The following is a 26352-nucleotide window of genomic DNA, read 5'->3' on the forward strand; positions in this document are numbered from 1 at the left end:
AGGCTGCAGGGGCTCCCTCCACCTCACTGCATCCTTCTGTATGATAGGAATATAACATAGGCTGCACAGGATGGACACAAGACTGTGGGGGCTCCCTCCACGTCACTGCATCCTTCTATATGATAGGAATATAACAGGGGCTGCACAGGATGGACACAAGACTGTGGGGGCTCCCTCCACCTCACTGCATCCTTCTATATGATAGGAATATAACAGGGGCTGCACAGGATGGACACAAGACTGTGGGGGCTCCCTCCACCTCACTGCATCCTTCTATATGATAGGAATATAACAGGGGCTGAACAAGAGGGACAAATGAGGCTGCGGGGGGCTCCCTTCACCTCACTGCATCCTTCTATATGATAGGAATATAACAGAGTTTGTACCGAAGGGACACATGAGGAGGCAGGGGCTCCCTCTACCTCACTACATCCTTCTATAAGATATGAATATAACAGGGGCTGCACAGGAGGGACACATGAGGCTTTGGGGGCTCTAACACATCACTGCATCCGTCTATATGATAGGAATATAACAGGGGCTGAACAAGAGGGACAAATGAGGCTGTGGGGCTCCCTCCACCTCACTGCATCCTTCTGTATGACAGGAATATAACATAGGCTGTACAGGAGGGACACATGAGGCTGCAGAGGCTCCCTCCACGTCACTGCATCCTTTTGTATGACAGGAATATAACAGGGGCTGTAAAGGAGGGACACATGAGGCTGCGGGGGCTCCCTCCACCTCACTGCATCCTTCTGTATGACAGGAATATAACATAGACTGCACAGGATGGACACAAGACTGTGGGGGCTCCCTCCACCTCACTACATCCTTCTATATGATAGGAATATAACAGGGGCTGAACAAGAGGGACAAATGAGGCTGCGGGGGGCTCCCTTCACCTCACTACATCCTTCTATATGATAGGAATATAACAGGGGCTGAACAAGAGGGACAAATGAGGCTGCGGGGGGCTCCCTCTACCTCACTACATCCTTCTATATGATAGGAATATAACAGGGGCTGAACAAGAGGGACAAATGAGGCTGTGGGGGCTCCCTCCACCTCACTGTATCCTTCTATATGATAGGAATATAGGAAGGTATTTATGGAGGAAAGAAGAGGGAAGGGAAGAAGAGAGGAAAGAAGAATGGGAGGGAGAGAGAAAAAAAAAGGAGAATGGGAGGGAGGGATGGAAGGATGGAAAGATGAATAAAAGGAGAGAGGGTGGGAGGAAGAATGGGAGGGATGGATGAAAGAAGAAAGGAACGGATGGACGGAGAGAAGAAGGAATATGATGGGATGATTGACAAAAAAGGAACAAGGAGAATGTCAGCAGCAAAAGGGAAGCGGGAAGTGTAAAATATAACGGAGACTCAGCAAATAAAATATCAGAAAAGGAATAAAAAGGAAAAGAGTGGAAACTAATGAAGCGGCAGAAATAAGGACGGCAACTAGAGGGCAGCGACAGGTGAGTAACGTCCTGGTGTGTCTGCAGTCCGGGCTGGAAGCCGGCATCAGATGGAAGCCGGACCGGAGGAATTCCAGGGACTCTGCTTGGGGCCGCACGGGATGATGGGAAGGATAATAAGAGAAGAAATGGAAATTTCCCAATAATTAGTGGTTTTATTATAAGCGACATTATTATTACACTCCAGCAATATATACAACACTAATATCATGAAGTATCGTTACTGTGATGTAATAACAGGAGCGTATAGCACAGGGGGCCCCGGGGGCCACGTATATACATCATAGACACTGACACCCGAGTCCTGACCATACAAGACGACACCATCCCCATCAATTCTCATTCACAATAAAAGAACAAACAAAACATTCAGTGTTTTACTTGTCTGTTTCTTTTATGTGTCATGTGACTATTTATACTGTATAATGACTCTCGCCGGCGACTCTTCCCGCCGTGTACTCTCGCCGGCGACTCTTCCCGCCGTGTACTCTCGCCGGCGACTCTTCCCGCCGTGTACTCTCGCCGGCGACTCTTCCCGCCGTGTACTCTCGCCGGCGACTCTTCCCGCCGTGTACTCTCGCCGGCGACTCTTCCCGCCGTGTACTCTCGCCGGCGACTCTTCCCGCCGTGTACTCTCGCCGGCGACTCTTCCCGCCGTGTACTCTCGCCGGCGACTCTTCCCGCAGTGTACTCTCGCCGGCGACTCTTCCCGCCGTGTACTCTCGCCGGCGACTCTTCCCGCCGTGTACTCTCACAGACGACTCTCCCCACCGTGTACTCTAGGAGGTGACTCTTCCCGCCGTGTATTCTCGCAGACGACTCTTTCTGCCGTGTACTCTTGCAGGCGACTCTCCCCACCGTGTACTCTCTCAGGTGACTCTTCCCGCCGTGTACTCTTGGAGGTGACTCTTCCCGCCGTGTATTCTCGCAGACGACTCTTTCTGCCGTGTACTCTTGCAGGCGACTCTCCCCACCGTGTACTCTCACAGACGACTCTTCCCGCCGTGTACTCTCACTGGTGACTCTTCACACTGTGTACCCTCACAGGCGATTCTTCCCACTGTGTACTCTCGTAGGCCATTCTTCCCGCCGTGTACCCTCTTAGGCGATTCTTCCCACTGTGTACTCTCGCAGGCGACTCTTCCCGCCGTGTACTCTCTTAGGCCATTCTTCCCACTGTGTACTCTTGCAGGCAACTCTTCCCGCCGTGTACTCTCTTAGGCGATTCTTCCCACTGTGTACTCTCGCAGGCGACTCTTCCCGCCGTGTACTCTCGTAGGCGACTCTTCCCACTGTGTACTCTTGCAGGCAACTCTTCCCGCCGTGTACTCTCTTAGGCGATTCTTCCCACTGTGTACTCTCGCAGGCGACTCTTCCCGCCGTGTACTCTCGTAGGCGACTCTTCCCACTGTGTACTCTCGTAGGCGACTCTTCCCACTGTGTACTCTCGCAGGCGACTCTTCCCACTGTGTACACTCACAGGTGACTCTTCCCGCCGTGTACTCTCGCAGGTGACTCTTCCCGCCGTGTACTCTCGCAGACGACTCTCCCCGCCGTGTACTCTCGCAGACGACTCTTTCCGCTGTGTACTCTTGGAGGCGACTCTTCCCGCCGTGTACACTCACAGGTGACTCTTCCCGCCGTGTACACTCACAGGTGACTCTTCCCGCCGTGTACACTCACAGGTGACTCTTCCCGCTGTGTACTCTCGCAGGTGACTCTTCCCACTGTGTACGACAGATAGAAATCCCCCCATCAAAGAGGAGGAAATGTTTCAGCAAAGCAGATTTATGTAGCGTCCAAATAATGTAGATTGTTATTTTTTATAAATCTGGTATTTTCTATGTAGTCTTCCCAGCGGCCTTCACACACAGTAAGCCGGCTTCTCCTGTACAGACTTGGCCAGAGTCCGCAGAGTCATCTCATCGTGGTAGGATCAGTAGATCCACCCTATTACTATATCGCTGACATAGTAGATACAGCAGAAACGTTCAGACCACGGGTTCAGCTGCAGGATCTGACTGATAGGGGCCCCTGCCGCTGGTCTCCCACTGGTCACAAGCATGGGGGTCCCTCATCCCCCTCCATTCACTCACTAAGGGACTGGCACAGCACAGCATCTCTGGGACTCCCACATCAGATGGGGGGGTCCGCAGGGTCTGTGCCCGACCCCCCTCCAGTAGTCAGCGTGACAATCCCGTGTGTACTGCGGCGTGACCACCAAACTCACCATCATTTTCTCAAACAGATCCATGATTTCTTTCTCTGACAGATTCAAGGAGCGTTCATCAAATAGCTGCTGCGGGGCCGGGAACTCTGCAACGGCCGCCTGCTGGTCTGTGGGGTGCTGGATCAGCGGCTTCTCCTTCTTCACCCCTGATTTTCTGAAACTTGTAAGCCGATCCCGCTAAAAGCAAAAGAAGAAAGGTAAAAAAAAAAGGTTAAAAACTGTCAGATGAAAGTGATATATAATATATACTGTGACCACAATCTGTATAGCTGGATATGGGGACGGCTCTATACGTGTACTGCGGAGGGGTGCGGCAAGCGCTCTATACGTGTGTACTGTGGTGGGGTGCGGCAAGCGCTCTATACGTGTACTGCGGAGGGGTGCGGCAAGCGCTCTATACGTGTACTGTGGAGGGGTGCGGCAAGCGCTCTATACGTGTGTACTGTGGTGGGGAGCGGCAAGTGCTCTATACGTGTACTGCGGAGGGGTGCGGCAAGCGCTCTATACGTGTACTGCGGAGGGGTGCGGCGAGCGCTCTATACGTGTGTACTGCAGCGGGGTGCGGCGAGCGCTCTATACGTGTACTGCGGAGGGGTGCGGCAAGCGCTCTATACGTGTACTGCGGAGGGGTGCGGCAAGCGCTCTATACGTGTACTGCGGAGGGGTGCGGCGAGCGCTCTATACGTGTGTACTGCAGCGGGGTGCGGCGAGTGCTCTATACGTGTGTACTGTGGTGGGGTGCGGCGAGCGCTCTATACGTGTACTGCGGAGGGGTGCGGCAAGCGCTCTATACGTGTGTACTGCAGCGGGGTGCGGCGAGCGCTCTATACGTGTGTACTGTGGTGGGGTGCGGCAAGTGCTCTATACACGTGTACTGCAGCGAGCACTCTAAGTGTGTACTGCGGCGGGGTGGGGCGAGCGCTCTATAAGTGTGTACTGCGGCGGAGTGGATGGGGGTGGGGCGGTCGTCTCCTTGGTCTCTAGACTTTATCTTGTGAAGACGTTTCTTCCATTTGCGTTGTCACTTCTGGATAAATTTCTCTTCCATTATACGTTTTCTTATTTATTTGATATTTTTTCTGTCTCAGGATAATAATCCCTCAATTCGCCCTTTAATAAAATCTCCCCTGAAAATGTTGCATAAAATCTTTTTGCATTTCTAGATGTTTTCCAGGTTTGGGCAGGAGGGCTCTCAGGATGGCGCTGTCACGGGGTGTCCCCCTGCCCCGGCGGGCGATTGTATAGACACAAGCGTTGTGCCCGCGTGTTCTCGTAAATGTGCGGCCATCAATGGTGACATGGAGCGATTATTACAGAGACAAGCATGTGAGGAGCGGACTATGGAGATTGTCGCCAATGAGATTGGATTAGTAGTTTCCACTTAGGCGCATGCATTTACAGCCAATTATAGGAAATGATAGAAAATGAGGAACCGGAGGATTCCTTATAGATATAATGATCAACAGAAGCGGAGAGCGTTAGGGAGAGCGTGGGGTATGAGAACAATCATCACGGTCACATGCGTCAGAATCATTGGGGGGGTTAGTGGCATGCAACGTACGCCAACGCTCATCTTACCATATCGTCTGCCAGCGTTTTTATTTGAATGTTCTATAAAAACCAACAAAAAAAGGAAAATCATTAAAAAAAAAAAAAAAAGAAGTAGAAGAAAAAAAAACAAAAAACAAATAAATACATAACACCATGGTAAAGCCGAATTATAAAGGGCGTTTCCATGGACGGGGGGACCAGTCAGCAGAACCAAGTGGGGTCTCCTCCTCAGTGACCTCTGGACATGGCGGCACCTTCATACTGCGAGGGGGGGGGGACATACTGACAAGCCCCCACCTGGGCCTGCTGACATACTGAGGGTTTTTATTCTATAATCGGCTTTATAATCAGTCGACATCTTTCTAATAAGAAAACATCCAATAACCCATAACATAAACCAACATTTACTTAAAGGGGCTGTCTGCTCATCACTAAACCTATAAGCCAATCCCAGCATGCTCTGCTGCAAACACCCCCCATTGATCAGCGGCAGTCTGCAGCGCCACCACAGGAGAAACAAGGAATTACATGGCAATCTACGGACAGGAGGGTCCTGAACAAGGGATCCCCCCCTCCATGATGGACAAACGACAGACAACCCCTTTAGTATCAGAAGAGATTAGAGAAAGGTACAATCACATGGTACCTATTATATATAGGAGGCAACATTACCAGGGAGGGGACATAGTGCAGAGAGGAAGAACATCATCATCATCAATCGTCACCAATCATCTACATCATCAACGATCATCCATATCACCAATCACCATCATTTATTAACAATCATCATTCATCAATCATCCATTAGATCTATCAATAATTGTGCTGTTATAATTGATAAAGCTATCGGAGGGGGGTGAAGAGCTCAGACCGATGTATGGCAGGTCCTTGTACACAGATTGTATGTATATATATATATATATATATATATATATATATATATATACATACATACACACACACACACGAGGTGTACAGTGATGGTTCATCCATGATGGAGCCTCCATTAGGCCTCAGTCTGATGATTTGTGCTTGTTCGCCGCCTGTGTGAAGAGCAATGACCATACTACTACTTCACTGGGTAAATTACCTTAACAGCATTAAACTAGGAGCTGTCTCCATCCTAAAGCGCCATGGGGTAATTGGGCAATTACACTAGGGGAGTGGGGCAGTTACCATAGCAATCAGATTTTTTCATTTTCAAAATGGCCTCTGGATAATGAAAGCCGGAGTGTGGTTGCAAAGGACACTGAAATCTGAATGGTTGTTATGAAACCTGGAATCAGAGTGGTTGCTATGGGCATTGGAATCGGAGTGGTTGCTATGGGCACTGGAATCGGAGTGGTTGCTATGGGCACTGGAATCGGAGTGGTTGCTATGGGCACTGGAATCGGAGTGGTAGCTATAGTAAGTGCTCCACTTCTTGAGTGTGACCATGTAATATGTTTGGGGGCTCATAGTTCCCCCGTGATATCTACCAATCGGCCATAATGGATTTTATCGGCTTTTGTGAACAGGACGGGCGAGATGTGTGTAAGTCTGTCTGACAGCCATCTTGTGTGTATGGCAAGTTTAGAGGGAATGTACAGCCTGTCTGGAATTGTTTCTAATGATCCAGATACAGATCCACGTTCTATATACTGTTTGTACTTCGTGATCAGCTTTACAGCAAGCCCCATGGACACAGACAACAATAAACAGGAGCTGTCCCACTGACATGATTGGGAGATGTTACTGGGCATGCTCTGTGACCCGTGAAGAGATGAGGCTGAGCTCTTATTGTCTCCTCTATCTACTGGTGTCACATGACGCTGCAATGCTGTACAGATCCCTTTACTGCAGCCTCCTCTTATCACCACAGACACAACAGGAAGTCTCAGCTTTAGGTCCTAGAGACCACGAGATGTCGGGGTTATTCTATAAGGAAAGTGAGAAAAGTCCTCCTCACCAAAAAGGTTTAAATAAAAAAAATGTAATAAAAAGGAAATATCCTTCTGGGAGCCCTGTGCACTGTGATCAGTCCGGGTGGGGGTCCCCGGTCTGTAGCCCACCACTCCTTTACTAGAGTCTCCCCCACTCCCCTCCCTGTACATCCGTATCCTTATATATATTTGGGTTATTAGGGTCCTGACCAATTCCCCCCCCCCATATCATTATATATTCCCCCCCCCCATAAACAATATCTGGTGTGACTGCGCAGTCGGGGGGGTCGGAGTGAGGCCTCGGGGGGTAAGCTGATCACTTCATGGCACTTACAATTAATGTAGCCTCTCCTGAATCCCAGCCGGCTCGTGTCTGATTACTCCGAATATACAAGGTAATGCGGCAAGGAACGGACGCCGATCCCTTCTACAATCGGCCGTAATTGACTCTTTCTTAATTATGTCACAATAAATTCTATTTTGCAATTTCACAGAAAATTAAATTATATTTTAATCATTACTGAACGATATGAAACAAACGGCTTCAATTACCACCAAAGTACAAGACTAAACCTTGTATACAACCTAATATATAACCTAATACCTTGTATACAACCTAATATATAACCTAATACCTTGTATACAGACTAATATATAACCTAATACCTTGTATACAACCTAATATATAACCTAATACCTTGTATACAGACTAATATATATAACCTACTACCTTGTATACAACCTAATATATAACCTAATACCTTGTATACAGACTAATATATAACCTAATACCTTGTATACAGCCTAATATATATCACCTAATACCTTGTATACAGACTAATATATAACCTAATACCTTGTATACAGACTAATATATAACCTAATACCTTGTATACAGACTAATATATAACCTAATACCTTGTATACAGCCTAATATATATCACCTAATACCTTGTATACAGACTAATATATAACCTAATACCTTGTATACAGACTAATATATAACCTAATACCTTGTATACAGACTAATATATAACCTAATACCTTGTATACAGACTAATATATAACCTAATACCTTGTATACAGACTAATATATAACCTAATACCTTGTATACAACCTAATATATATAACCTAATACCTTGTATACAGACTAATATATATAACCTAATACCTTGTATATAACCTAATATATAACCTAATACCTTGTATACAACCTAATATATAACCTAATACCTTGTATACAACCTAATATATAACCTAATACCTTGTATATAACCTAATATATAACCTAATACCTTGTATACAACCTAATATATAACCTAATACCTTGTATACAGACTAATATATAACCTAATACCTTGTATACAACCTAATATATATCCTAATACCTTGTATACAGCCTAATATACAACCTAATACCTTGTATATAACCTAATACCTTGTATACAACCTAATATATATAACCTAATTCCCTGTACACAACCTAATATATATAACCTAATTCCCTGTATACAACCTAATATATAACCTAATACCTTGTATACAACCTAATATATAACCTAATACCTTGTATACAGACTAATATATAACCTAATACCTTGTATACAACCTAATATATAACCCAATACCTTGTATACAGACTAATATATAACCTAATTCCCTGTATACAACCTAATATATAACCTAATACCTTGTATACAGACTAATATATAACCTAATACCTTAAATACAACTTATAAGCAGAAACGATGCGCTACTGAACCACCATATCATCGCTGCGCTACTGAGCCGCCATGATGTCACCGCTGCGGACTATGCAGCCATGATGTCACTGCTGCAGTACTGTGCAGCCATGATGTCACCGTTCACCACTGCCATACTGTGCAGCCATGATGTCACCGCTGCGGACTGTGCAGCCATGATGTCACCGCTGCGGACTGTGCAGCCATGATGTCACTGCTGCAGTACTGAGCCGCCATGATGTCACCGCTTACTACTGCCAAACTGTGCAGTCATGATGTCATTGCTGCGGACTGTGCCGCCACAATGTCCCTACTTACCACAGTACTGTGTGGTCATGATGTCATCACTTTGTTACTGATCCGCCAAGCTAACCACTGCTGTACTGTGCAGCCGTGATGTCACCACTGCAGTACCGTGCAGCTAACTCCTGTTCCAGTGTGAGAGACTACAGCAATCAAGCACTGCAGAACCCAACCCTGGAGTAACCGAGTTCCGGGAGCAGCCCCCTGCCTACACCGCGGATTCCCACTTCAGCACAGTTACCCCTAGAGAGAAAAGTAGTGGGACTGATCCGCAGTAGAGCACAGATGCAAATAAGCCTCTCTCTTCTAACTACATAGGAAAACTGCTACTAGTTATCTGCACCCAGAGACAGGGGCCCGGGACTCGTACTACCTCGCAGGGCGGTCCCTGAGACTGAGAGGCAGAAGGCGGTCAGATAAGAGAGTCATTGGAACGTGAGTACGAGGTGTTCCTAAAGTCCCGCACTTCAGCTGCTGTTGTCACATCCATCACTGATCACCAATACACCGCTACTTTTCTGTATTTTACTGAAGATAGTTTTCAGATACAGTTCAGCATTGTTTATGTGGGACTCTGTCTTCTCTGTCGTCGCACCTGCCCCTCACTCTGGTCCTACCAAAGGTCCGGAGCCCGTGTGTCCGGGGGTGGGTGTTACCGCTCCTGACCACCGCCCCGCGTTTTCCTCACCCTCCAGTAGCCGGTCATCACTTCTCCTACCTTCACCATCAATGTCCTGATCAGGAACCATAGAAGAGGCCAAGAATACAGGAATACAAAGCGTGTAACCCGGGGCCGGCAGGAAAACCCACAGAAGGTCAAACTAGAAAGGAGAAGCTGCGACATTGTGAGGGAGTGATGAAAGGAAATCATTAATGGCGAGTACATGGCGCGACCTCACCGGGAGAGACCACCGCGCCATGGCGGCAACAATGCTTCTCATAGCTAGAAAATTGCCACTGATTGTTTTAATAACAGGACGAGCTCAGACGGCTACAAAGTATCAGCGACCGCAGATTATCAAACCCTCCAGATCTTCTGTCAATTATCTAAAGTGCCCGACCTGAAAGTCAGATTTTTGGGATCAGCCATTTCAGACAAAAAGGAAGAATAAGAATCATTCATCAATGGGAAACATTCTATACACAAAAATATCACCGTAACTAACGCAATAGAGAGACATCCTGACAGCGACACACCATAGCAACCAAAACCGGGAGTGGATTGAAAGCACAGAAAGGCTCTGTTCACATAATGAGTGGATGGCCGCCATATAATGGCAAATATTTGCTGTTATCTTAAAACAACGGCTGTTATATTGAAATAATGGCCGTTATTTACTGTTATATGACGGCCATCGACTCAATTTCACCATTGTGTAAACAGAGCCTTTCTGTGGTTTTAATCCACTCCTGGTTTTGGTTGCAATATGAGGACCGCAATACTGACTGATATATACGTAGTGTGAACCCAGCCTTACAATGGTCCCTATATACAAGGAGATAACTACTATAATACTGCTCCTATATACAGGAATATAACTACTATAATACTGCTCCTATATACAGGAATATAACTACTATAATACTGCTCCTATATACAGGAATATAACTACTATAATACTGCTCCTATATACAGGAATATAACTACTATAATACTGCTCCTATATACAGGGATATACTACTATATTACTGCTCCTATATACAGGAATATAACTACTATAATACTGCTCCTATATACAGGGATATAACTACTATAATACTGCTCCTATATACAGGGATATAACTACTATAATACTGCTCCTATATACAGGGATATACTACTATAATACTGCCCCTATATACAGGGATATAACTACTATAATACTGCTCCTATATACAGGGATATTACTACTATAATACTGCTCCTATATACAGGAATATACTACTATAATACTGCCCCCTATATACAGGAATATACTACTATAATACTGCTCCTATATACAGGGATATAACTACTATAATACTGCTCCTATATACAGGAATATAACTACTATAATACTGCTCCTATATACAGGGATATAACTACTATAATACTGCTCCTATATACAGGGATATAACTACTATAATACTGCTCCTATATACAGGGATATACTACTATAATACTGCTCCTATATACAGGGATATACTACTATAATACTGCTCCTATATACAGGAATATACTACTATAATACTGCTCCTATATACAGGAATATACTACTATAATACTGCTCCTATATACAGGAATATACTACTATAATACTGCTCCTATATACAGGGATATAACTACTATAATACTGCTCCTATATACAGGGATATTACTACTATAATACTGCTCCTATATACAGGAATATACTACTATAATACTGCCCCCTATATACAGGAATATACTACTATAATACTGCTCCCTGTATACAGGAATATACTACTATAATACTGCTCCTATATACAGGAATATAACTACTATAATACTGCTCCTATATACAGGAATATAACTACTATAATACTGCTCCTATATACAGGAATATAACTACTATAATACTGCTCCTATATACAGGAATATACTACTATAATACTGCTCCCTATATACAGGAATATAACTACTATAATACTGCTCCTATATACAGGAATATAACTACTATAATACTGCCCCCTATATACAGGAATATACTACTATAATACTGCCCCCTATATACAGGGAGATAACTACTATAATACTGCCCCTATATACAGGAATATACTACTATAATACTGCTCCTATATACAGGAATATAACTACTATAATACTGCTCCTATATACAGGAATATACTACTATAATACTGCCCCTATATACAGGAATATACTACTATAATACTGCTCCTATATACAGGAATATAACTACTATAATACTGCTCCTATATACAGGAATATACTACTATAATACTGCCCCCTATATACAGGGAGATAACTACTATAATACTGCCCCTATATACAGGAATATACTACTATAATACTGCTCCTATATACAGGGGTATAACTACTATAATACTGCTCCTGTATACAGGGATATAACTACTATAATACTGCCCCCTATATACAGGGATATACTACTATAATACTGCTCCTATATACAGGGATATAACTACTATAATACTGCTCCTATATACAGGAATATAACTACTGTAATACTGCTCCTATATACAGGGAGATAACTACTGTAATACTGCTCCTATATACAGGGATATAACTACTATAATACTGCTCCTATATACAGGAATATAACTACTATAATACTGCTCCTATATACAGGAATATACTACTATAATACTGCTCCTATATACAGGAATATAACTACTATAATACTGCTCCTATATACAGGGATATACTACTATAACACTGCTCCTATACACAGGAATATACCTACTATAATACTGCTCCTATATACAGGGATATAACTACTATAATACTGCTCCTATATACAGGAATATAACTACTATAATACTGCCCCTATATACAGAAATATAACTACTATAATACTGCTCCTATATACAGGGAGATAACTACTATAATACTGCCCCTATATACAGGAATATACTACTATAATACTGCTCCTATATACAGGGATATACTACTATAATACTGCTCCTATATACAGGGAGATAACTACTATAATACTGCTCCTATATACAGGAATATAACTACTATAATACTGCCCCTATATACAGGAATATACTACTATAATACTGCTCCTATATACAGGGAGATAACTACTATAACCCCTTAACGACATCGGGTGTAAACTTACGCCCTCGCGCCCTGGTACTTGGCGCATCAGGGCGTAAATTTACGCCCGATGTTTCCCCGATCGCTGCGTGTTCGCACACAGCGATCGGGGAAGATGGCCTGCTATAAATCATAGCAGGCCATCTTAGCTTCACGGCACGGGGGGTGGTTAACACCCCCCGTGCTTACGATCGCCGCTATAGGCTGATCAATTCAGATCAGCCAATAGCGGCGATCGGAACCTTTCCGGGTCATCGGTGACTCGATGACCCGGAAAAAAATGGCGGTCGGTGCTGTCCGAGGACGGCACCGACCGCCATTACTGTAAAAAGTAATGGTGGTCACCGTGCCACCGGCCCGATCGCCGTGAACGGCCGGCCGTTCACGGCGATCGGGCCGGTGGCACGGCGATCAGAGTCCCACAAAATAATAAATACCTGCCCTGGACCCCTCAGCTAGGTAGCTGAGGGGTCCAGAGCAGGTATTTGTACATTACTCACCTTTCCCGGGGTCCTGATCGGCGTCTTCCGGGTTCGCGGCGTCCTCCGTCATTCCGTTCGGTCTTCGGGTCTTTCCGGCGGTCCCAGTCGCCTTCTTTCGGCTCCAGCCTCGTCATTTTCCGGATTTTGCGCTCTGCTGCCCTCTAGCGGCTGATATGTGTAATACACTTATCAGCAGCTACAGGGATGTTCAGAATGTAGAAAAAGTTTTTTTTTTTTTCCAAATTTTTTTTTTTTCTATTTTCCGCACCCTATCGCCGCTGAGTGTTGATCAGCATCGCACGAAAGTGCGCTGCTAATCAGCAACTCCTCCTTTTTGGCGTAGGGTGTTTTTTTTCTATATCCTACTGCCACAGTCTGCTGATAAGTGCCGCACATAAGTGCGACATTTATCAGCAACTCCTTTGTCGGCGTAGGTTTTTTTTTATACTTACTGTAAAAAAAACACGTAAAAAACACTACATTACACCACACTACATTGAATAAAGTTTGAGACTACACCACTACATACCCCATATACCAATCCCCGTATAAAGATGGCCCCCAGGGTGTTTTCGGTGTCGGACGCATACGTTATTATTGCCTCCGACACCGAACCAGCCAGTGAGGATGAATGGGGGGGATCCTTCTTTACTCCATTCATCCTCATCCTCCTCATCATCCAGTGACGTGTCTGGGAGTAGCGTAGCGTAGCGTATGCTGCCCCCCCCCAGACACGTCTTTTCCGCCAGTACCATCCCAATAAGAGATCACGGTATGGCGTGAAATTCTCCAAACTCTGTGAGCGTACCTCAGGGTACACTTACAGATTTAGGGTATGTGCACACTGCGGAATGGCGAAGGATAACCCTTCGTGCATTCCGCAGCTGGCACCCGCCGGCGGACTGATGCGGGCGCATGTCTCTACCCGTGTCATAGACTCCATTCTATGCACGGGCGGATTCCGTCGTCCATCCAAAGAATGAATACGTTGGACGGAGAGCGGAATCCGCCCGTGCATAGAATGGAGTCTATGACGGACGGAGACGTGCGCCTGCATCAGTCCGCCGGTGGGTGCCAACTGCGGAATGCACAAAGGGTTATCTGTCGCGATTCCGCAGTGTGCATGTACCCTTAGAGTGTATGTAGGAAGGGACACCCGAATCCAGTCCCCAGATGCCCCCTCCCCCCCCCATCCTCGGAACAAGTGGGAAGATCGTCCGGGAACTGATCTTCCCACTGCTGGATAAAGGTCACCACCTGTACGGGGATAACCTTTATACCAGCGCCCCCTCTTCCGGTCCCTCGCTGCCCTGTAGCTTGCGGCACGATCCGAACATATCAGAAGTAGTAATAGAGCCCTAATATTTAGCAGCCATGGAGCGGACCCAGCACTTCTGGATATGAAGGACCCCGTATCGCACCAGGACAACATTTTCCAGGTGACGTCCCCCACACTGGAGAACGGGAGACCCCAGAAGAAGTGCAGAGTGTGGGGTAACAGGGGGATCAGGAAGGACAACATTTACCAGTGTGACACCTGTCCTGATCCCCCCGCCCTCTGCATACTGGATCGCTCCAAGGCGCACCACACGTCACTGGGGTTCTACATTATCTAAATTCTGTCCCTTATTCCTATTTCAGGGGTCACGTTGATCCAGGGATTATTCTGATCGCCATTATGGAGTCGGGAAGGAAATTTTCCCCTGTGATGAGGCTACTGTCGTCTGCCTCACGAGGGTTTTTTGCCTTCCTCTGGATCAACACAGGTTGAATTTGATGGACACCTGTCATTTCCAACCTTATAAACTAATAATTGGCCTAATACCCCCAAATAAATTAGAATTGTCCCTTTTCCCCAGCTAAATAGGTATGGCCGCCATTCCCATTAGAGGATGCCATGATGCAATTACAAAGCCTCTGTGCGGCCAGGGCAGTAGAAACCCCCCACAAGTGACCCCATTCTGGAAACTACACCCCATAAGGAATCTAACAAGGGGGGCAGCGGGGATATGGCCCCCTGGTGACGGCCACATTTGGGACGTGAAAATGAAAAAAATTGTATTTTTTATTTTCTCGGCACATGTTCTACGTAAGTGACTGTCACCAGTGGGGTCCATATCCTCACTATACCCCTTGTTAGATTCCTTATGGGGTGTAGTTTCCAGAATGGGGTCACTTGTCGGGGGTTTCTACTGACCTGGCAGCACAGGAGCTTTGTAATTGCGACATGGCCTCCATCCTCCATTCCAGCCTCTAAATGGCGCTCTGTCCCTTTGGTGGCTTGCCCTGTGCCCATATGGCACATTATATCCACATGTGGGGTATTTTCGTACTCAGGGGAAACTACCCTACACATTTTGTGTTCATTTTCTTTTTTAACCCCTTGTGGAAATGGAAAAAATCAAGGCTAGACCAACATTTAGTGTAATTTTTGTAAAACTTTTACTCTAAATCATTAATCGTCATGATTTTTTCATTTTCACAAGGGGCTAAAAGATAAAAAAAAAACAATAAATGTGTAGAGCAATTTCCCCTGAGTATGGAAATACCCCACATGTGTACATAAAGCGCCATTCGGGTGCAGGGTAAGCCTCCGAAGGGAAGGAGCGCCATTTCGTTTTTGAAGGCTGGATTTGGATGGAATGGATTTCGAGGGGCCATGTTGCATTCAAAAGGCCCCTGTGTTGCCAAGACAGTTGAAACTCCCCACAAGTGACCCCATTATGGAAACTACACCCCTCAGGGAATGTAACAAGGGGTGTAGTGAGCATATGGACCCCACTGGTGACGGGCACAAATGTGGAACAATGTGGCGTGAAAATGAAATATTACATTTTTTACACTATAATGTTGGTTTAGCCTTGAATTTATCATTTTCACAAGGGGTTAAAAGAGAAAAAAAACACACAATATGTGTAGAGCAATTTCCCCCGAGTCCGTAAATACCCCACATGTGGACATAAAGCGCCATGTGGGCGCAGGGCAAGCCTCCAAAGGGAAGGAGCGCCATTCGGATTTTGGAGGTTGGATTTGGCTAGAATGGTTGATGAACGCCATGTCGCATTTACAGAGCCCTCGTGCTGCCAAAACACTGGAAACCCCCCACAAGTGACCCCATTCTGGAAACTGCACCCCTCAGGGAATCTAACAGGGGGTGCAGTGAGGATATGTACCCCTTGATGACGGGCACATTTGTGCCATGAAAGTAAAAAAATGAAATTTTTTACTTTTACGTCACATTGTTCCACATTTGTGCCCGTCACCAGTGGGGTCCATATGCTCACTGTGCCCCTTGTTAGATTCCTTGAGGGGTGTAGTTTCCAGAATGGGGTCACTTGTGGGGGGTTTCCAGTGTTTTGGCAGCACGAGGGCTCTGTAAATGCGACATGGCCCTTGAAATCCATTCCAGTGAATTTCAGCTTCCAAAATCCAATTGGCGCTCCTTCCCTTTGGAGGCTCGTCCTGCGCCCCCTTGGCACTTTATCGCCACATGTGGGGTATTTCCGTACTCGGGAGAAACTGCGCTACACATTTTGTGTCTTTTTTTTCCTCTTATCCCTTTAAGAAAATGAAAAATTGAAGGCTAGAACAACGTTTTAGTGTAAAAAATAAATTTTTCTTTTTTCATGCCATATTGTTCGGAAAATCTGTGAATCACCTGTGGGGTCCAGATGCTCACCGCACCCCTTGTTACATTCCTTGAGGGGTGTAGTTTTCTACATGGTGTCCCTTTAGGGGTGTTTTTTAGGTTTTGGCACCCCAGAGCCTCTGCCAACCTGAAGTGGTACAGTCAAAAATGACCAAATATAACGGAGCCATTGAAATTCACTAGGCGTTCCCTTATATCTGAGGCTTGTGGTTGCGTCAAATAGCGCAATAGGGCCACATATGGGGTATTTCTATAAACTGCAGAAACGGGGCAATAATTATTGGGGTGCATTTCTCTGGTAATAGGTTTATAATTATGAAAAATATTGGATTACAATAAAATCTCTGCACAGAAAATTAAAATTTTCAAATTTCTTACACACTTAGCTTTTATTTCTGTGACTCCCCTAAAGGGTTAAACACTTTCTGGATGTGCTTTTGCAGAGTTTGGGGGGTGCAGTTTCTGAAATGGGGTGCTTTGTGGGGCTTTCTAACATACAGGCCCCTCAAATACACTTTAAACCTGAACAGGTCCCTAAAAATATCTGATTTTGAAATTTTACTGAAAATTTGGAAATTTGCTGCTAATGTTTTAAGCTTCCTATCGTCTAAAAAAAATGAAAAATCGTTTAATAAATGCTGCCAACATAAAGTAGACATGTTGCTAATGCTATTTAATATATAATTTATGTGGTATAACCATTTTCTGTATAAGCAGAAAAGGTTTAAAGTTGGAAAAATGCATTTTTTCACATTATTTGGGGTTTTTTCATAAAGATTCGTTATAAGTATCGACTCCAATTTACCAGAAATGTAAAGTACAATATGTCACGAGAAAACAATCTCAGAATCAGCCGGATAGGTAAAAGCATCCCGAAGTTATTAATGACTAAAGTGACACTGGTCAAATTCATAAAATTTGTCTCTGTCCTTAAGGCCATTTCAGGCTCTGTCCTTAAGGGGTTAATACTGCTCCTATATACAGGAATATAACTTCTATAATACTGCTATATACAGGAATATAACTACTATAATACTGTTCCTATATACAGGAATATAACTACTATAATACTGCTCCTATATACATGAATTTACTACTATAATACTGCTCCCTATATACAGGGATATACTACTATAATACTGCTCCTATATACAGGGATATAACTACTATAATACTGCCCCCTATATACAGGGATATAACTACTATAATACTGCTCCTATATACAGGAATATACTACTATAATACTGCTCCTATATACAGGAATATAACTACTATAATACTGCTCCTATATACAGGAATATACCACTATAATACTGCTCCTATATACAGGAATATACCACTATAATACTGCCCCTATATACAGGAATATAACTACTATAATACTGCTCCCTATACACAGGAATATAACTACTATAATACTGCTCCTATATACAGGAATATACTACTATAATACTGCTCCTATATACTGGGATATAACTACCATAATACTGCTCCTATATACAGGAATATAACTACTATAGTACTGCTCCTATATACAGGAATATAACTACTATAATACTGCTCCCTATATACATGAATATAACTACTATAATACTGCTCCTATATACAGGAATATACTACTATAATACTGCTCCTATATACAGGAATATACTACTATAATGCTGCTCCTATATACAGGAATATACTACTATAATACTGCTCCTATATACAGGGATATACTACTATAATACTGCTCCTATATACAGGGATATAACTACTATAATACTGCTCCTATATACAGGAATATAACTACTATAATACTGCTCCCTATATACATGAATATAACTACTATAATACTGCTCCTATATACAGGAATATACTACTATAATACTGCTCCTATATACAGGAATATACTACTATAATACTGCTCCTATATACAGGAATATACTACTATAATACTGCTCCTATATACAGGAATATAACTACTATAATACTGCTCCTATATACAGGAATATAACTACTATAATACTGCTCCTATATACAGGGATATAACTACTATAATACTGCTCCTATATACAGGGATATAACTACTATAATACTGCTCCTATATACAGGAATATAACTACTATAATACTGCTCCTATATACAGGAATATACTACTATAATACTGCTCCTATATACCGGAATATACTACTATAATACTGCCCCCTATATACAGGAATATACTACTATAATACTGCTCCTATATACAGGAATATACTACTATAATACTGCTCCTATATACAGGGATATAACTACTATAATACTGCTCCTATATACAGGAATATACTACTATAATACTGCTCCTATATACAGGCATATAACTACTATAATACTGCTCCCTATATACAGGCATATAACTACTATAATACTGCTCCTATATACAGGGATATACTACTATAATACTGCTCCTATATACAGGGATATAACTACTATAATACTGCCCCCTATATACAGGAATATACTACTATAATACTGCTCCTATATACAGGAATATACTACTATAATACTGCTCCTATATACAGGAATATAACTACTATAATACTGCTCCTATATACAGGAATATACTACTATAATACTGCTCCTATATACAGGAATATACTACTATAATACTGCCCCCTATATACAGGAATATACTACTATAATACTGCTCCTATATACAGGAATATAACTACTATAATACTGCCCCTTTATACAGGAATATACTACTATAATACTGCTCCTATATACAGGAATATAACTACTATAATACTGCTCCTATATACAGGGATATAACTACTATAATACTGCTCCTACATACAGGAATATAACTACTATAATACTGCCCCCTATATACAGGAATATAACTACCTATAATACTGCTCCTATATACAGGAATATAACTACTATAATACTGCCCCCTATATACAGGGATATAACTACTATAATACTGCTCCTATATACAGGAATATAACTACTATAATACTGCTCCTATATACAGGAATATAACTACTATAATACTGCTCCTATATACAGGAATATAACTACTATAATACTGCTCCTATATACAGGAATATAACTACTATAATACTGCTCCTATATACAGGAATATACTACTATAATACTCCTCCTATATACAGGGATATAACTACTATAATACTGCTCCTATATACAGGGATATAACTACTATAATACTGCTCCTATATACAGGAATATACTACTATAATACTGCTCCTATATACAGGAATATAACTACTATAATACTGCTCCTATATACAGGAATATAACTACTATAATACTGCTCCTATATACAGGGATATAACTACTATAATACTGCCCCTATATACAGGGATATAACTACTATAATACTGCTCCTATATACAGGAATATACTACTATAATACTGCCCCCTATATAAAGGAATATAACTACTATAATACTGTCCCCTATATACAGGAATATACTACTATAATACTGCTCCTATATACAGGAATATAACTACTATAATACTGCTCCTATATACAGGAATATACTACTATAATACTGCTCCTATATACAGGAATATACTACTATAATACAGCTCCTATATAGAGGTATATACAGGCTGTATGCTGGCGGTGCTGGATCGGGGTCGGTGTAGATGTCTCTCAGCAGTTCCTAGAGATAATTCTTCCTGTATACGTTGCTGTAATCCGGGCTGCATTGGCGTCTCTCGCTCTGATGTGCGGTATACGCTCCCGGCTTCCTGCAGCCATGTGGATGGGGCATGAATAATACCGCAGCTAATTACAATGAAATATCATTAGGAAATTAAAATGAAGCTTTAATTTTCCCAAGTAAAAGTTAAGAAAACCCATTGGGATAAGAGACGTCGGTGCAGCCGGCCCGGGAGCCATCATGTCAGACAACTACTCCGCTCTCTCCACCTTCTTCTTGGTAGAGAGGGATATGGAGGAAATTACGGGAAGGAATGCGGTGATCTGACGACTCTGTAATGACTCCGCCCATGGTTCCCACACTAGGGGGCGCTATGACTGGAGTCATATCTATACACGGTGCCTCAGTAGGAGAGGACAGCCGTATACGGATCGCTAGTGCAGAATATATAATGGAAGGCTCATCATGATTGGAAGAGATGTTCTATCCCGGACTTGTCCCTTAGAGGGGAAGAAACCTCTGCTCTTCCATCATGTCCTTAAAGGGGAAGGATGTGACGGGCGCAGACGTGCAAAGCAGAAGAGAAAACAGTAAGAAAAAGGTCCAAGTTTGGGACTGAGCTCGGTAACAGAGCCCGGCGCGGAGCCGCTCACCGCACTAACATCTTCTCCGAGAAGAAACAACGGGCAGAATCCCAGGACGTTCACACAACGTCATCTCAGTCTTCTCACAATAACATAATTCTATTATTTCCCAGGAAGCGAGGTCTCAGCAGCCGCAGCTTCCCAGTGACTCATCCGAGCTCGGTGATGTAAACCCAGCGGCTCCGGGGTCTCCGGCTCCACAAGGAAAGGAAAGACTTGTTTATTAGAGGAAAGCCAAACACAAGCGGTTCCATCATCCAGCTGTCCGGAGGAATGTACCACCAGCCCCGGGGGAGGCCCCCACTTCCCATCATCCAGCTGTCCGGAGGAATGTACCACCAGCCCCGGGGGAGGCCCCCACTTCCCATCATCCAGCTGTCCGGAGGAATGTACCAACAGCCCCGGGGGAGGCCCCCACTTCCCATCATCCAGCTGTCCGGAGGAATGTACCAACAGCCCCAGGGGAGGCCCCCACTTCCCATCATCCAGCTGTCCGGAGGAATGTACCACCAGCCCCGGGGGAGGCCCCCACTTCCCATCATCCAGCTGTCCGGAGGAATGTACCACCAGCCCCGGGGGAGGCCCCCACTTCCCATCATCCAGCTGTCCGGAGGAATGTACCAACAGCCCCAGGGGAGGCCCCCACTTCCCATCATCCAGCTGTCCGGAGGAATGTACCACCAGCCCCGGGGGAGGCCCCCACTTCCCATCATCCAGCTGTCCGGAGGAATGTACCACCAGCCCCGGGGGAGGCCCCCACTTCCCATCATCCAGCTGTCCGGAGGAATGTACCACCAGCCCCGGGGGAGGCCCCCACTTCCCATCATCCAGCTGTCCTGAGGAATGTACCACCAGCCCCGGGGGAGGCCCCCACTTCCCATCATCCAGCTGTCCGGAGGAATGTACCACCAGCCCCGGGGGAGGCCCCCACTTCCCATCATCCAGCTGTCCGGAGGAATGTACCACCAGCCCCGGGGGAGGCCCCCACTTCCCATCATCCAGCTGTCCGGAGGAATGTACCACCAGCCCCGGGGGAGGCCCCCACTTCCCATCATCCAGCTGTCCGGAGGAATGTACCACCAGCCCCGGGGGAGGCCCCCACTTCCCATCATCCAGCTGTTCTGAGGAATGTACCACCAGCCCCGGGGGAGGCCCCCACTTCCCATCATCCAGCTGTCCGGAGGAATGTACCACCAGCCCCGGGGGAGGCCCCCACTTCCCATCATCCAGCTGTCCGGAGGAATGTACCACCAGCCCCGGGGGAGGCCCCCACTTCCCATCATCCAGCTGTCCGGAGGAATGTACCACCAGCCCCGGGGGAGGCCCCCACTTCCCATAATCCAGCTGTCTGGAATAATGTACCACCAGCCCCGGGGGAGGCCCCCACTTCCCATAATCCAGCTGTCTGGAATAATGTACCAACAGCCCCAGGGGAGGCCCCCACTTCCCATCATCCAGCTGTTCTGAGGAATGTACCAACAGCCCCAGGGGAGGCCCCCCACTTCCCATCATCCAGCTGTCCGGAGGAATGTACCACCAGCCCCAGGGGAGGCCCCCACTTCCCATCATCCAGCTGTCCGGAGTAATGTACCACCAGCCCCGGGGGAGGCCCCCACTTCCCATCATCCAGCTGTCCGGAGTAATGTACCACCAGCCCCGGGGGAGGCCCCCCACTTCCCATCATCCAGCTGTCTAGAGGAATGTACCACCAGCCATGGGGGAGGCCCCCACGTCCCATCATCCAGCTGTCTAGAGGAATGTACCACCAGCCCTGGGGGAGGCCCCCACTTCCCATCATCCAGCTGTCTAGAGGAATGTACCACCAGCCCTGGGGGAGGCCCCCACTTCCCATCATCCAGCTGTCTAGAGGAATGTACCACCAGCCCTGGGGGGAGGCCCCCCACTTCCCATCATCCAGCTGTCTAGAGGAATGTACCACCAGCCATGGGGGAGGCCCCCACTTCCCATCATCCAGCTGTCTAGAGGAATGTACCACCAGCCCCAGGGGAGGCCCCCCACTTCCCATCATCCAGCTGTCTAGAGGAATGTACCACCAGCCCTGGGGGGAGGCCCCCCACTTCCCATCATCCAGCTGTCTAGAGGAATGTACCACCAGCCCTGGGGGAGGCCCCCACTTCCCATCATCCAGCTGTCTAGAGGAATGTACCACCAGCCCTGGGGGGAGGCCCCCCACTTCCCATCATCCAGCTGTCTAGAGGAATGTACCACCAGCCATGGGGGAGGCCCCCACTTCCCATCATCCAGCTGTCTAGAGGAATGTACCACCAGCCCCAGGGGAGGCCCCCCACTTCCCATCATCCAGCTGTCTAGAGGAATGTACCACCAGCCCTGGGGGAGGCCCCCACTTCCCATCATCCAGCTGTCTAGAGGAATGTACCACCAGCCCTGGGGGGAGGCCCCCCACTTCCCATCATCCAGCTGTCTAGAGGAATGTACCACCAGCCCCGGGGGAGGCCCCCATCTATGGCTTGCACTAACAACTCTGCTAGCTTTGGTGCGCACACTCGGAGACCATGGTATAGTATGCATTTCACTGGCATGGGAGAGGCGGCACCCAGTAAGTGACAACCAAAAAGTTGTTGTGGTCTCCTTGAAAAAGTGAAGAGAAATGTACAGCTAGGGTGGAACCTTGTTTGAACTGAGGGATGATTGATGTATGAGCGGGCGGACATCATACGTGTTACCTATATATCTGCACGGGCACTCAGTAGGGGCCACATTAGACTACATGGAGGGATAGCCATGCACGTAAGGTAGCTGTCCGCTAAGCACTCATTGCTCTGAAAGCTGTCACCCTACTAACCCGCGTAATACATGTATGCTTGGACGGGCGTGGTGCCAGCACACCAGACAGGTGGATCGGAGAGCTTAACTCCAACATGCCTAAACCTTCTCTGGGGGTTGGAAAGCCTCCATACACATTAGAAGGGGGATCAATCCTACGGAAACCAGCAGGTTCAGCCAATTGAGGGGACAAAACTGAAATGTTGTTGCTTCCCACTACTGGTGAATTATTATCCTGTATGAGGACCCTCTACCGGCTCTGCGTCTGACCCCGGGCTTCATAGGTCTTCGCTTTTCCACAACCTTTCTGGGTTATTTAGAGGGTTAATGGCGAGAACGAGCCATCTGTAGCGACAAACGTTGTGGTCCGCTTCTGACTGAGCCAATGATTTCTTATAGTGGGTGGAGAGAACCTTCAGGGATCTCCTCTCCTCTATCCCATACTGTGGCCTTGTAGAGGAGGGCGAGTGGAAGGGAAGGTCTATAGACAAGATCAGCCAGGACCCCATCACCTCTACAGACCCTCTCAGATGCCAACATTGGTCACCACTGGAGTCAGAACCATTGGAGACGGAACGATGAATCCCAGACTGGATCCATCCATGGTCCTCTCTTTATGGTTGATTGTTCTGCTGTCACTGACCAGCGCCCATCGTCTCCATCACCTGAGAACAGGATTTTTACTCTTCATTCTGTTCTACTTGTTTATTCAGATGGACTGAGTCTGAATGTATCCCGGGGACGGACGCGGCAGAAAGCGCATTCCGGATGACCTGGCGGTGAGCCGCTTGATCAATGGTGCAGATGATTTCCTACATCTACCTGGACTAATGTGTTCCTCATTGCTTCACTAACAAGCTCCGGACTTCTCCGAGGCCTGAAGACAAGTGTGCAAATGGATGAGAGAACAACACTTATTGAAATGTAAGACCCGGGGGTTGTCCGCGTTTCAGTGACTCTGCAGGCGGTGGCCGTCTGCCAATACCCGGCAGTGGAAACAGATTTATTGTTATGGAAAAAGAACTCACAGATAAACAAGGTGGGAGAGGAGAATGGCCTCTTGTCTGCTGTGCGCTGAGGAATTTATTGCCTGTCCGCCGAGCTCACAGCCAAGGAGTTCACTGCCTGTCCGCCGAGCTCACAGCCAAGGAGTTCACTGCCTGTCCGCCGAGCTCACAGCCAAGGAGTTCACTTCCTGTCCGCCGAGCTCACAGCCAAGGAGTTCACTTCCTGTCCGCCGAGCTCACAGCCAAGGAGTTCACTTCCTGTCCGCCGAGCTCACAGCCAAGGAGTTCACTGCCTGTCCACCAAGCTCACAGCCAAGGAGTTCACTGCCTGTCCGCCGAGCTCACAGCCAAGGAGTTCACTGCCTGTCCACCGAGCTCACAGCCAAGGAGTTCACTGCCTGTCCACCGAGCTCACAGCCAAGGAGTTCACTGCCTGTCCGCCGAGCTCACAGCCAAGGAGTTCACCGCCTGTCTGCCAAGCTCAGGGCCGATGAGTTCACTGCCTGTCCGCCAAGCTCACCGCCAAGAAAATCACTGCCGGTCTGCCGAGCTCACCGCCAAGAAAATCACTGCCTGTCCACCGAGCTCACCGCCAATGAGTTCACCACCTGTCTGCCAAGCTCAGGGCCAAGGAGTTCACTGCCTATCCGCCGAGCTCACCGCCTGTCCGCTGAGCTCACAAGCTAGGAGGTCATTGCCTGTCCGAGGTCAGAGCTGAGGAGTTCTTTTCTATGCCAGCAGCATCTCACTCCACGTACGCCATGTTGTTCGTGCAGATAGCGGGCAAAAGAGTTGGTGACGGATCCAAGAATCCAAAAAATGTCTCTGAAGTTAATCGGAGACAGTCTCTTCTATATAACCCGGCTCCGCTCCCCTATATAACCCGGCTCCGCTCCCCTATATAACCCGACCCGGCTCTCCTACATAACCCGACCCCGCTCCCCTACATAACCCGGCCCCGCTCTCCTATATAACCCGGCCCCGCTCTCCTATATAACCCGGCTCCGCTCTCCTATATAGCCCAGCCCCGATCTCCTATATAACCCAGCACCGCTCCTCTCACCAGCTGAAGAAACGCTAATACAAAAAGAGTCAGAATTGGGATTGAAGT

At 46.2% G+C, this 26352-nt stretch overlaps 1 protein-coding gene across 5 annotated transcripts in view; it reads right to left on the reverse strand.

Moving 5' to 3' along the window:
* DIAPH2 (diaphanous related formin 2) overlaps positions 1-26352 on the reverse strand; it is a 984664-nt gene that overhangs the window by 929909 nt on the left and 28403 nt on the right. For 2 of the 5 annotated variants that reach the window (XM_069985740.1, XM_069985739.1), the window contains exons 2-3: positions 5283-5315; positions 3705-3881 (exon numbers count right to left, since the gene is read on the reverse strand). In XM_069985740.1, coding sequence (XP_069841841.1) covers positions 3705-3881; positions 5283-5315 — 210 coding nt within the window. Of the gene's footprint in view, positions 1-3704; positions 3882-5282; positions 5316-21438; positions 21637-26352 lie in introns of those variants that run through there. The other 3 variants (XM_069985743.1, XM_069985742.1, XM_069985741.1) reach the window with 3 other exon arrangements.

The sequence above is a fragment of the Dendropsophus ebraccatus genome, chromosome 10 (assembly GCF_027789765.1).
Source record: "Dendropsophus ebraccatus isolate aDenEbr1 chromosome 10, aDenEbr1.pat, whole genome shotgun sequence".
In the NCBI taxonomy this organism is placed as follows: domain Eukaryota; kingdom Metazoa; phylum Chordata; class Amphibia; order Anura; family Hylidae; genus Dendropsophus; species Dendropsophus ebraccatus.